Below are 13,685 nucleotides of genomic sequence, written 5' to 3'. Positions count from 1 at the left end.
CTGCTGAATAAGTGGCTAATACTTCATTCTGCAGCAATTTTCAGAAGCAACCTTCCAGGACATGTGATAACTTTGATATCTTATCTTCAAAATAGTAGCATGTTATTTCACATACAAACTCACCATAATTAGCAAGCCTTATCTGACAAAGCACTAGTTGAGTAAGAAAGAGTAAGACTAGATGATGGATAGCAACATTTAATAACCTTCCTCGACTGTCCACATAGCATCGGCACCCAAGGTGTTCATGATTCAGTTTCAGAACCAGTTCAGCATTTTCAACTAAACTAATCATACATACTTTAAGACAGCCTCTTGTAAGTTGTAGTAATAGTTGAGCATCTAGGTGCAGACTGTCAGCCACCCACACTAAAGTCTGTCTCTGATGAATTTGACCTCAAGAACACACACAAAATAAAAGCCACAGCACAGGACCATAAGGGGCAGTAAACTTGTCACGGAACGGGTACACAGTTGAAGCTGGCCATGACTTCTTAAGGGAATTTCTCCTCCTGCACTGCTTTAGCTGGTGCTATAAAAACAATTCTTTCTCCAAATCTTGACACCACAAAAACATCTTTTGCATATTTATCTCTCCCAAACTGAATGAAGATCTCCATGGCCACCACTGTGTCCAAAAGAAACTGCCTGCTTTCACACACACAGTTCTTTTCAACAGGAAAGGAAATACTGGTAGTCTAAGTGTATACCTCAGAAAAATATTCTTCTTCTATCAAATTTAACAAGGTAGGAAATGTACAGTAGAAAACAGAGGCACTGAGATCCCTTTTCCAACACAGATCTGCTCTCAGTCTACAAGATGGACAAGATTTGCTGATGCTACAGTAAAAGCATGAACACCTGCAATTATAAATTGGGCTGAAGCCATGTTGTAACCCTTTTCGTTATTTCACCTGTTTTCTAGAACTGCGATGTCCTGATGTCTGTTATGAAGATAATCATCATACAGCTAGAGTTATATTTATCATGAAGCAACTAGGCACTTGCTCTTTCATCTCAATTTCAGTTACAGTTCAATAGCAACAACTGTTGTAAGCAAAAGCTGACCATGATTTTTGGTACATAACCATGATATCATTTCAAGCTGCAAAGGTAGCTAGGAACTGTGGTTAAGGAAGATACTAGATGCCTTCTGTTATGGGCTTCCTCTGTGTGTTAAGATAAACTGAGAGAAAGGGGATGAGAAGATGACACTCAATAGCGTAATATTTTCCTTCCCCAAAATACTAAAAACAAGTGTAGATGTTGCTGGTTCTTGCAGATGAGTTCTGTAACAGGTTATCTTTTCCCACCACATTAAATCAGTTGGGTTTGTTGCAATTAGGTTAGAACCAAGCAAAAGGAAGCCATTTAAAAATAGTTACACTGTCAAGGGGAGAGTCAGATGTAATACACCTTAGCATGTACTTTCTATACATAGTCCTTTTCAAAGAAAATTTCCAGTTACATCCTGAAGTGCCTAAGCACCAAAACAGTAATCATTGAAGCTGCTCCTCACATAGGAAAAGGTCAGACGAGCAATTCAGATCTTGAACTGGATCCTTCCGTGATCACTAATTTCATATGGCTTATAATATGTTCCAAATAAAGCTGAAGATCAGTATACACTGACCCCTACAACAGACAGGAAGGTATGATGAAGTCATAAGCATATTCCTGATATATGAGTCATCATGTACTTTCTATGTCAGTCTTATCAGTTGCCATCTCTCAGATGAAACAGCAATATAACCTGGCACGTTAGGAATGGTTCATGCACAGTGTTATAACATTAACTGCAGATTTCCTCAAGCCTCCCATCACTGGATGCCAGGAAACAGACAGGCAGGAGCTGCTCTCACATATGACTATTCCAGCCTAGCAATGTCCCATTCCTGAAACTAAGATGCCAGCTAATACCTCAGCTTCAGCAGACACGTAGTTCATTCTCTAAGGTATAGATTTTTGCTTTTAAGTTTTTTAGTTCTCCTTGAATTTTACGGGTAAGTCTGTTTCCTTGTCGGACCTCATGTAGAATTGCAAGATCCTGGTCTGGCCCAATATTTAGAGTCACCTAAAAAGGAAAAGAAAAACAGATTAAGAAAAACAAAGTTGTACAGAATACAATTTAGAGAGCATTGTGATAAGGATATGATAGATAGAACTCTAAAGGAGAGCCTCTGTAGCTAGTAAAGAGGATGCTTAAGCTAATATCACTAGGCTAACACATATCACCAATAGAAAGGTACTCCAGAACCAAAAATAAAGAACAAAACTTTCATATATCATGGTCTTACATTGCAAGCAAGGAAGAAATCTGGATAGAATATAATGAAGTTTACCTGCTGACACCTTTCTAATGCCTATATTATTCAGAGACCCAAAGAAAGAAGCAAATTAAAATATTTATCAACTATCTTTTATCTAGTTCCTTTTGCTATTAGAATTAGAGGTGGTCTAACTGCTGTGGCCAACCTGCTGCCTTCTGAACTGCATACAATTCAAAAGCAGTTCAAGTACACCACCAAATCTCAGGCCATGCCACAAGGCCCATACTGAGCTGAACAAAGGCTGCTGGATAATCAGAATTCCTGAAGGCAAGCCAGCCAGGGCTGCCATTTCCTGCAACCCTGGAACTGGATACCGTACCAGCCCAGTCACTGTCTACAGCAGAGCAGGACACCCTTGGCAGCTGCTCTCAGATCCCTCTTTTCTCTTGACTCTCTAGGATGTCTCGTTGTCATAATGTAGTTCTCGGTCAAAGATTTTAATATGCAAATCAGGGAATTTAGTAATCTGTAGTCATTTTAACCTCAAGTGATGAAAACTATTTAAAGATCATGCTGGAGACCTCAAACAAGTATAATATTTTGTTCTTCTGCCCTCTTGTGGTTAAAAGTGTAAAGCCATTAAGAACACAAGAGCACACCCACAGCCACAACACACAAAGGTCTCTAGTAAAGGTGCTATAAAGTTTTTCCCCCGCCTTTAACATATGGTGTTAAGTCCTTAAATACAAGAGTTAAACTCACAGCCAAATAAAAAAAACCCAAGCCTTTAGCGAAGACAAATGTGTTAGTTTAAATAAACTGAACTGTGTACCAAAAGCAGAGAAGACAAGTGAATCAGTGGCACCGTCAAACAGACGCCTAAGCATTAGGTGGACAAAAACTATGCCTTGGTCATCCTCTCAAGCATGTCTTACATAAATATCACAACCTAAACTCCAGGCAGTATCAAGGCTGTGGCTTCCTTTCTAAGCTGTTCTGATGTTCATCTACACATCTAGACCCTACATCTTACTACAGAGTACACAGCTCCAACTTCCACCCATTGTTTCTGCAGTGATTTTTGAAGAGTTAGAAATTACATATTTACAAATAATAAACAGGATATTCACAATGCTTAAGTCACTGATCTGCCTCTTACTGGAACAAAATCAAACACTATGGCCTCCAGAAAGAAAACCAATCATAATTTTCTTTGCATGATATACTTGTAAAACAAACTATTGCCTTGCAATTTTGAGACAGCTAAATGAGCTACAGGTATCAGATAAGAAAAAGACACAGCTAAAGTATAATCAGAACAGTTCCTGGTAAGCTTGATGCTTGATTGATTAACAATGAAAAATCTTTTTTGCTTCATAATATACATAAGAGGGCAAGTTTTAATCAAATATTAATATCTTAAGGAGCACTTAAGAAAGAAATAGTATTCTTAACTCCAGGGAAATATTGCATTTAAATACTGAGAATACACCTCTATAGGGTAAGCCCATAACAGCCTGCCTCAGAAATGCTTAGCTATTACCTTAAAAAGCTGCTCCTCTACATCTTTCAACTTCTGCCGAAGCTGTTTAACGTCATTCTTGAAGCCTTCCACTTCCATGTTACGACGTTTTTCCAAGGCCTCATACCGCTGAGTTACCAGCTTCAGGCGCTTCCCCAACTTTTCAGAGCGTTCCTATGGAGATGAAAACTCAATAGGGTATACAGAAGAGAGGCTGTAAGCCTCTACATAGCTAGCAGATGATTACAGACTAATTACCTTAAAGAGTTCTCTGCCAACGTCTCCCTCCTCACGAACCCTAGCCAGCTCACCTTCCAGGGTGACACACTGCTCTCTATACATGTTTGACAGGTGCTGTTCCTGCATGAGCCGTTCTTGCAGTGACTAGGACATAGGACAGAGAGAATCAGCTCAAAAGTCAGTGCTCACAAAATTTCCCCTCCTCTGGAAAAGCAAGTGTGATAGATTGACAATATGACAGGCAAATAAAAATTAACAGCTGGAGCTACAACTAATGAAATAACTAGGTAAGGACAATATTGTAACACCACTTCCGTTACCAAAACTTTTAAATTAGGTAATCATTCTGCATGACAGCTCACCATCAGTTAAAGGTCTCTATCCTCTTCCCCTTAAAAATAACATTCAACTAATGCTGCAATTCCCCTTGTCACAGCTGCTTGCACACTAGTGCATTTCAGAAGAATCTGCATTCAGTGGTAGATAAAAACAATTCCCATTGCCAGTTCATTTTCTGATTTCTTATTGCCTGTTTACCCATTGGAAATATACTAGTGGAAGTGGAAAAAAAAATCCTGACTACTGTAGAAGAGCTGAGGGACACAAATTGCAAGGACTTATTTGCCTCTGACAGCAGCAAAGATGATACAGGCACTACATTCTAAATCCATTAGCTGAGAGCATTTACACTGAAAGACAGGCATTTGCAACAAGCAGGTTAAGAACACTTGGCCTGTACAACACGTGGCTTAGAGAAGTAGGGATTTGCTCTGGGCATAAAAGAAACTGACAGTTAAATGCTACCATAAATCCTAAACATACATTTTATCTGAAATTTGCAAACAACACTGATTTTGAGGCAGGAGAGTTTTGTTTTGGGGTTTTTTTATGTTTTATTTTGTTTAGGGTTTTTGTTTGTTTTGTGGTTTTTTTACATTAGTGTAAACAACAATGTAACTTATGGCAAGCCAGAGCTTTGAAACAGCTACTGCCCATCTTGGCAAAACCCAGATGCTTGATTTTCTAGTCAAAGATTATTAAAAAGCCTCTACCTAGGACAAAAACAATTACCTTTATTTCTCTGCTGTGGATTTTTGAAGCTCCATCATCTGCTCGAACCATCTTCTTGTTATCTCTCTGCTTCTTCTTTCTTCCTGACTGCCTGCTGATAATAAGCTGATCCAGATCTTTGTTAAGTTTCCTCAATAGAATGTCCTTCTCTGCCATCCATGCTTTCTCATTGGCTCGGGCATCAAACTTGAGCTGAAGAAAGTCACGAGTACTCTCATGTAAGAGATTTTGGGTCTTATGGAGTCTGTAAAAAGGAATCCCAGTGGAGTTAATTCACTTCTTTCCCAGTTCATACCTTTATTTCCTCATTCATCATTGCAAGTTGGAAGAAGCATAGAAGAAAAAGATGGGTGCTTTCCTAATGAATTTAGCTCATCTTATCTAATGAAAGATGTAATATTCTTCCAATGTGAAATAGGACTTTTGATATGTAAATTGCTCCATTTCCTTTCATATCTACTACCAAGCAGATGGCTGCATAATTTGATTTTCTGCCTGCTGCAGCAAGTAGTGTAACTGAAAGCCAAAATATTTCTATTGTTCCTTTCTCATTTCACAACTACAGCACAGTCATTCTCTCACACTCACTTATCTGTTATAGTTTTGATCTTGTCCTGGTCCCTCTGATGCTGGACCTGGGCTTCCTCCATGTGAATCCGCCTGTCCTCTAGTAGTGCCTCAAGCTGTTCCTTGGATAATCGTGTCTGCTCTTCTATCTGAGCTTGCAGGGCCTCCACCTGAATAGGCATACAAAGACAATACTGAATAAGACTCCACAGCAGCTCTGCTACTGCCCTTGCAAGTCCCTTTTAAACTCCAGGATTCAGATCAAAGAACCTACCCAAGAATACCTTTGAGAGTTCCAATTCCTCAAATTTTTAGCTTTGTTTTAATGCTAAGTATTTCAAACAACTAAAACATTTAAAGAAAAAATCATGCTATAGGCAAGACAGGCATGTTATAAACAACAAAAATAGAAGATATTGGAAAGATTTAAATGGCACACAGATGTGACAAATCCTGTGAAATACGCAGAGACACTTCTGTCCTACGCTATCATCTTCCAGTGAAATGGTGACAGACAAATACCCAAATTCTAGAAAGGCAGCAAGACTACTTATCTTGAACAAAATAAATTACTCAACCAGAATGAATTATTAAATGTAAACAAGATAATGAGCAAAAGAGAGGGATGCAAAGAATCTTCATCTAGGGCACATAGTCTAGAAGACATAAATTGGAACAAGTAATTGAAAAACGTGCATCTGACCTATGTGTAAGAAACTATCTAAAAAAACTTGGTGTGAATTTAGATTTCTTATTTTTATGACAGTTTTGTATGGTGCTTTTGCTCCAGAATAAATGTTGTGAGACAGCTAACTGGCAACCAGGTTAAAAAAAAACAAACCACAAAACAACAAAAACCAAAACCTATCTGCTGTACAAGTTTGCTCTTTAATTTGCTTTCCTTGACTCATCCTTTCTCATACTTTACATACGGGTTCTGGTGTCTTCCCCATTTCAAGATTCCGCACATTTTATCTTTCATTCTTTCATGCTGTCTACACGCTATCTTTCACTGAAGTCTAGCAAAGGGAACACTTCATTGTATTAGTTAGTGCATTTCATTGGGGCTGCCCAGTTCCATCTCAGAAACATTGCTTTTGTCAGCCTTTCACAAAATACCCAACCCTGCAGATGATCTGTGGATTTAATGTAAATTGATAGCCATAATCAAATTACGGGAGATAACATCAGTGACACATTCTATATTTAAGGGCACCAGATTCCAGTTGACATTACTGGAGCATCTGCTTAAGTAAAGCTTCCAGAATCAGACCCAAATTCTAATCTAAATCTAAGTTCTTAATCTAAATTAAATGCAAAGAAACAGTAAGTAAAGTCACAGGAAGTGAGAAACCACAGTGGAGACTGAAAATTGGTATGTCTACATCTTATCTAAGCAGACAGTATATTTGTCTATCATAATTTTCTGGACAGTCAAGAGTTATGTCCATTGGTTAGCAAATCTTTTTACCTGAAGTAGAAGTGCTTGATTATCTCTCCGATATCTCTCAGGACTTTCTGGTTTCTCTCCTTTTGCTGCTGGTTTTGAAGTGCTCCTCTTGGTGCCTATTGCAGAAATTTAACAGAAGTAGAAAAGGGTTTTCCAATCTACCTGCAGTACCTTTCCAAGCATGAAATACTGTATGTTCAGGCAGGCCTACAAGAACAGGAGAAAGCTTGCCACTGCTACAGTCAGAAGGGCTTCTAAGAGAAAAGAGCTTCAGAACTTACAGTGGTCACATACCTTTATCCCACACTAATATCACAATATTTAGTCAGCCTACAAATTTTCTTGGCATATATAGAAAGCAAGCTTAACAAATATTCTCAGATAAATGATGAATAGGCAGATGACACAGCTGCACAAATATCAAGCCCTGAATGGATTTTCAGCTTGTTAGCTAATTTCAGTCGATTTGGAAAAGGCAGTTCTTTCATAAGAGAAAATCAGTAAGTAGGCATGCAGTCTGTCTACATGAAAGGCAGGGAGAAGCCCTCACCTTGGAATGGCTGTGGCTAAGGGTGCCTGTCCAGTCGGTACCTGCATGGTTGCAGAACAGACATTTCACAGTCATACCAGCAGATCACAGACATGAGAACCATCTCATGTTATTTTAAAAGATTTTGAAGGGAAGCCAAGAGTACTGCATGCATATGTACGTACACATGGATATATTTAGGGAACTTAATGGAGGTATACTAAAGTATTTACAGTAAGGAAATATTTTGGTATACCAGACACACACACACACACAGAAACAAGTATCAGTAGCTGAGCTGCTGTTAGATCAGCTTGGTGTAGTACCTGTTAAAGAAGTATCATTTTGTTCCTGTGGCTCTCTGGATTTAGCTGGCCTTTGCAGAACAGTAACCTATAGAAACAAGATTAGATATCTGCGCTGAACATCTGATTTCTCCAAAGTTGCAATGGTCAAGAACAAATCTTAAAAGAGTAAAATAAGATGTCCAAGAAAACAGCATTGCCTTACTTCTACAAGACAAGGAAGACATTCACAAGTGTAATGTTCATGTCTGTTACTTTTCATAGAAGCAACTGGAGAGTAATTCTGCCTTTGCTGGCTTCATTAGGATGAAAATCAGCACCCTTAGCAGGAAATGGAGCATTTGGGGGACAGAGAAGAGAAGAGGAAGGTGAAGGTGAAGATTAAGATTGTTATTTCCTTATGTCATACGCCTTGTTTTAGCAAGACAGAGAAACACAAAGCTTGATTTATCAGCACATTCACTCAAGCTACTGAAAAAGCCTGGGATAAAAGCTAACCAATAAAACTACTGAAACAACTCAACCATTGAACTGAAACCCACTTAACAAAAACAGGAGGTCATCAACGAGCAGGTTATAACCCCAATGCTTATCCTGAGGTCAATGCTATTATAGGCCTAATTTTAGAGCTACCAGGGAATTTTACAGCTTCTGCGAGATTCTTCTACTGCAGCAGATTTTAGCCTTTTTCTGCATCTTGTCCCAAGACAAATCCTATATTCAGTCAGTCTCTGTATGCCTCAATCATTCATAACTTCTAGTAGGTTCAACTACACTGTCCTTCATATGCACTGCCATTTAACCAATTTGACATTTCCTCTAAAATGTGATACAATATTGCCTAGAGGGGACGGCTCTTCTGCAGTCTCCTGCCCAGGAAATTGCTGCAGCAACCACAGCATTGCTTTACTCTTTACTAAGGCCCTAATTACCACCTTACTGTGGCACTCTGAGACAGCTGATCTTCAAACACCGCACCTGGTAAATCTCTGCATTTCCTTTTTTAATTTTTCTCTTCCTAGTGTGTTCTCCAGCTTCTCAGTGACCATTTGCCAGATAGCTTCAGACTCCTATCTGACATTTAGGAGTCTGATGTGGAGGTATGGTTTGAAGGCAGAAAGGGTAACAGGACCTACTTCTAGTGAGCTTGTTCCTACTTATCTGTCAGCAGCTATACTAAAGCCCGATGTTGCTGTAGAGCTACAGATCCCTCCTACTTTGGGCTCATTTAGCAACTTTTGACTTGTGGGACAGATCTAGTCTGTGGTCAGTCTCCAGGGTAAAGATCTTCATGTTACAATCAAAACCAAAGTTCTACAGAAAAATGGAACTTGCCTTATGTGGAGGCTCCTTGTGAAAATATGTAACTTCTCCTTTGTCTGTTTCCACTAAAGCCAGGAGATGTTGAATTTTTTTTCTGTCCTGCAGTTCCCTGGAATTCAAAGAAGGTGGTCAGCACACTGCTATTTTAAAATGTCAAGATGTTGGGACAGACTGTTCTTATAGTTTACTGATTAATACCTACAAGGTTTCTAAACTGCTGAAGTCCTTGAGAATACAGCTTTAGAAAATAAGTCTCCCAAAGACACTATTGATGTTGCCGATATAATAAGAACACCACCAATTCTGCTGGCATCGGAGAGCAATCCTCTTTGCAAATATGTCAATACTACATAGGCAAATAGAGCAATAGCACATGGTGGTAAAGAATTGACATTCCAGAGTCATGAACAACCTAATATTGTTTCAGATACTTCATTCAACTGATTGTCTGTTGTTTTTAAAGCAAACTGCATTAAGGGCTGTATCAGACTTCTCATCACGCTTTTGAGAAGCGCCAAAGCACACCAACACACCTTTTTGATTTGAGTTCTCAAAGCTTTAACAGAAAACTTGATATTATCACCCACAGATGTTCCAAAGAAGGTTGGGAACTCCTTTGCCACTGGCAGCTACTCTGACACAACAGGTTATATTCCAGTTCACCAACTCAATGGCATTAAAAAGGAGTGGTTGTCAACATGATCACAGAGTCAGGGGAAGGGATTTGCTTTAGTGTGTATTTTCTATTTGAGCTTAAGTGTTTTTAGGGCTGTGGGAGGAAGTTTTGCTAGGTAAGTGCAACGTCTGCTTAAATCAGAACCTCCACATTCAAACTGGCAACTCACAATTCAAATCTGAATCTATGTTCAGCTTCTGCTTTTTCATTCACTACTGGAAGCAGAGGAATAATAAGTGGAAACATGTTTAGTGGCCCGACAGATTGCATTGCACCTCCCAGATTGGTATAATTTCACAGGAGTGAAAATCCCAGGGCAATTATACTCCAGCAAGTGTAGCATAATTGCTTCTCTGAAGACTCCAGATCTGGATGACAACTAGAATATAATGCATACAGTTGCTACTGCCAGAGACCCAGTCCACCATCTAGACAGCACACCTGATTTTCAGACGGTCATTCTCCGAGTAAAGACGAAGGACATGTTCCCTCTCCTGGAAGAGGTAGACTTGCATATCACTCAGAGCCTTTTGCAGCTCTGCAATCTCCTCTTCTCGCTGGCGTACTTCCCACTGCAATTTGTGCTAGGTAGAGAGGATGAGGTACTTGAAATGATATAGAGCATTGGGCAACACTTACAGACTTCAAACTGCTTATGCCCTGAGCCTGTAACCGGTATAGAACAACTGTCACCTCAAGTCAATTATTTTATTCTCTTACACAATTTGACCAGATGAGGGCAGTACTGGAAAAATTATTAAAAAATGTTTCAACTGGCAGCTCAAAGCCCTGAGAATCACTGTCATTATAACAGTCAAATAAGGCCTAAGCTAGGGTCTCCAGTTTCCAGTGGTTGCTCTTTCACACTGGTGGCCAGAGCGGCACAGGTGTGGGGAGTCTGACATCAAAATCCTAGCAAAGCCTCTGTAATTGCACTGACTTTTAAAAGAAATTACTGAAGAATAAACATTAACATATCTGTATGGTTTAGTAGTGAGAAATCTGGCTAGTTACCAAGTTTCATTAATGGTTTTCCACCTCATGTGGAAAGCTAACAAACCTGTCAGAAAACCATTCCTGTCAGAGAGAAAGCACTAGTTTGGAATGAAAGTAACTTGTACACCACATATTTCCCAAGAGCTTTCAAGCTGCCTCAAGCATGCCCAGTACTTGAAGAGGCACCTCAACCACCTCAGTAGTGTTCACTCTGCTCCCAGAGGGTCATTCACGGTTACAAAGACGCCTACTATAAGGTATATCAGAGCACTCAGGTTACAGACATTCTGGAAGATGTCTTCCTCTTAAAAGGCAAAAATTTTTAGGTTTTGGAGTTTCTTTTAAATTCACATTTATTTGCTGTGTAGTACTATTGCTTAACAGCCTATGAATTCCACTGCACTAAATACAAATCATATCCGTATCTCAAAGCTCATTAAATTAGGATGACAGAGCACTCATTCTTCACTATGAGAAACAAGAGAATGAAGTTGGACAACGTGAGAACTGAACATCTAAACACAGGCTTTAATTAAAAAAAAAACCACACAAAACCAACAAAACCCAAAACCAAACAAAAACAAAACAAAACACCCCAAAAACCCCAGAAACAGACAACCCACTGTGAAGATATAACCAAACTATAATAACTCAAGAATAGAAGAATATGCTTTCCCTTTGACATGTTTTCCTTTGACAGGGGACAGACAACCAGACTTTACAATCAAACCCTGAAATCTGCTTACTTCTTCTTAGCTCAGCTCTACCACATTACTAGTAAATCTTAAGACAATCTGTACTGAGATTTCAACTGCAGAAAAACATTAAGTTGGTGTAAAGATATAGTCTATTATAATTCAAAAATGCTTTTCCTAACCTGCTCATCATACGTTTCTTTGTATCTCTCCAGCCTTTTTACCAAATCCTCATGCTCCTCATCAAAGTCAGCAATCTTCTTGCGGTAGTATTCCAGCAGCTCCCGGGAAGGACGGAGAAAGGCCAAGCGCTCATTGATTGAACGGAGAGGAGTACAGTCCTCCTGATTTGGAGACTGAGAACTAGCATATTTGGAGGAGACATGGGGGGTTGCCAGCCTGGACAGAAACAGTTTCTAATGACATGAAAGTTTCAGACAATAAAATTAAAGAACCTACTAAAGTAGTTAAAAATAGATTTTCAATTTTAACACATCTTATTTTAAACACAGATTAGCTTGTCTGTGCTCTGGGTATTAGCAGGAGGTCATGGCTTTCAGGAAAACTAAAGCTTTGATATAGAAAAGCTTGCAGGCCAACTATGGTGTGGAGGCAGGGCCAACAGGTGGAAAAAAGAGGAAGAAAACCATTATGGAAGGAAAGCTTCATGGGTTACTTGGGGAGGGTGTAGTAAAAGGAAGAGAAGGCATGAAAAGAAGGAGAAAACAAAGGGGACAAAAAGTCCACTGTTGTGCAATTAGAAGCAGCAGCTGCTGCAAGATAAACAGGAAGACATAACCTGTGACAGAGGCACTATCTGCTATCCAAAGAGAAAAAAACAATTTCTAAAGACAGACTGTTGTATAAAGACAATTCATCTTAGCTGATGCAGCAGGCACTGTAAGTTAAGGTGTAAGTCTAAGAATCTACATGCTTCTTTACTTTCTGGTGTATTGGATGTTCTTAGCCATATAGCTTGTCTACCCTTGACAGTGAATGGGAAGCTTCTACGTTACTGAATTTCACATTGAATTACTAATTGGAAAGCATGTCACTATTACAGAAGTCAAATTAAGAACATGCATGTGCAATTACATATCTGATTTTTCTTTTAAGCAATGGTTACTGCATTAGTCTGCTCAGACAAACACTAAATTTGCAAATAGAGCTGCATGCAGAATACAAAATTCTCTTGGAAAGTGTTCTTTTCATTACTTACATTGATAAATGCTTTTTTTTAATGATACCATGAGTAACAGAATTAAAGCTGAGAAGCCTCTTTACTAACAATCTGCTTAATTTAACAAAAACATGGTTTAGAATCTGATGCAGGAGTCAGTGACAGAGTTTTGATCATAAAGTGATCCAGCAGGTGACACTGCAGCAGCAGTGACCTTTATGGACCAGGTCACCAAAGCTGCTTAGATAAGAACTAATATGCTACACCCGTGAAAACATGCCAAGCTCCTTAACTCCGGGCACTGTAGGAAATGATGAAATATGCAATAATATGATTGCTTCATGCAGGAACCTTCCCACCAGCTGTGCCCAGAAACGCCTTTAACAACACACTTAGAAAATCAAATAACAGCAACAGAAGAAGGTAACACAGGAACAAGGTCAATACTTTATTACTGAATCTAAGAACAGTGAAAATGGAAAGGAGTAAGGATAAGGAATCAGAGGAGGTACAAGAGCAGACAAAACAGTGGCTTACGTTAAGCCTGGCTACCGGACAGAAAGGGAAGAGCCAAGGCAGTTTCAGCGCGGGGTGAGCATAAGAGGCAGCCCCTACACTACCTTCTGGAGCGAGGGGAGGTCCCCGCAGAGCAGTCCGTCGCGCTCATGGCACCTCTGTGGAAGGGCCTGGCTCACCACAGGGAGGGGACAGCTTCAAGCCGGGGCTCAGCCAGACCGCCTGCGACCTCGGGTACCCTGGGAGGATGGCGAGGGTCGGGGTGCCCACCGGAAACCGGAGCTAAGGCGCCCTGCAGGCCCTGCTGGAAACGGCCAGAGCCGCGCGGAAGCGACCCTGGGGGCC

The 13,685-nt window shown here is 39.8% G+C and overlaps 1 protein-coding gene across 1 annotated transcript; it reads right to left on the bottom strand.

The window, feature by feature from the left end:
* Nucleotides 1-1,899: 1,899 nt before the first annotated feature.
* On the bottom strand, nt 1,900-13,491 carry CCDC77 (coiled-coil domain containing 77). Its single transcript, XM_010186786.1, has 11 exons — nt 13,445-13,491; nt 11,827-12,043; nt 10,395-10,537; nt 9,290-9,386; nt 7,976-8,042; nt 7,142-7,236; nt 5,692-5,840; nt 5,104-5,347; nt 4,051-4,176; nt 3,814-3,966; nt 1,900-2,074 (listed from the first exon to the last, which is right to left on the bottom strand). Exons 1-11 carry the CDS (start codon nt 13,489-13,491, stop codon nt 1,928-1,930), a joined length of 1,485 nt encoding a protein of 494 aa, XP_010185088.1. The 3' UTR covers nt 1,900-1,927.
* Between the last annotated feature and the right edge of the window lie 194 nt (nt 13,492-13,685).

This window comes from Mesitornis unicolor, unplaced genomic scaffold, assembly GCF_000695765.1.
Source record: "Mesitornis unicolor isolate BGI_N332 unplaced genomic scaffold, ASM69576v1 scaffold7116, whole genome shotgun sequence".
NCBI lineage: Eukaryota > Metazoa > Chordata > Aves > Mesitornithiformes > Mesitornithidae > Mesitornis > Mesitornis unicolor.
The sequence above is the reverse complement of the archived record's forward strand: the minus strand, read 5'-3'. Positions and strand labels throughout refer to the sequence as shown.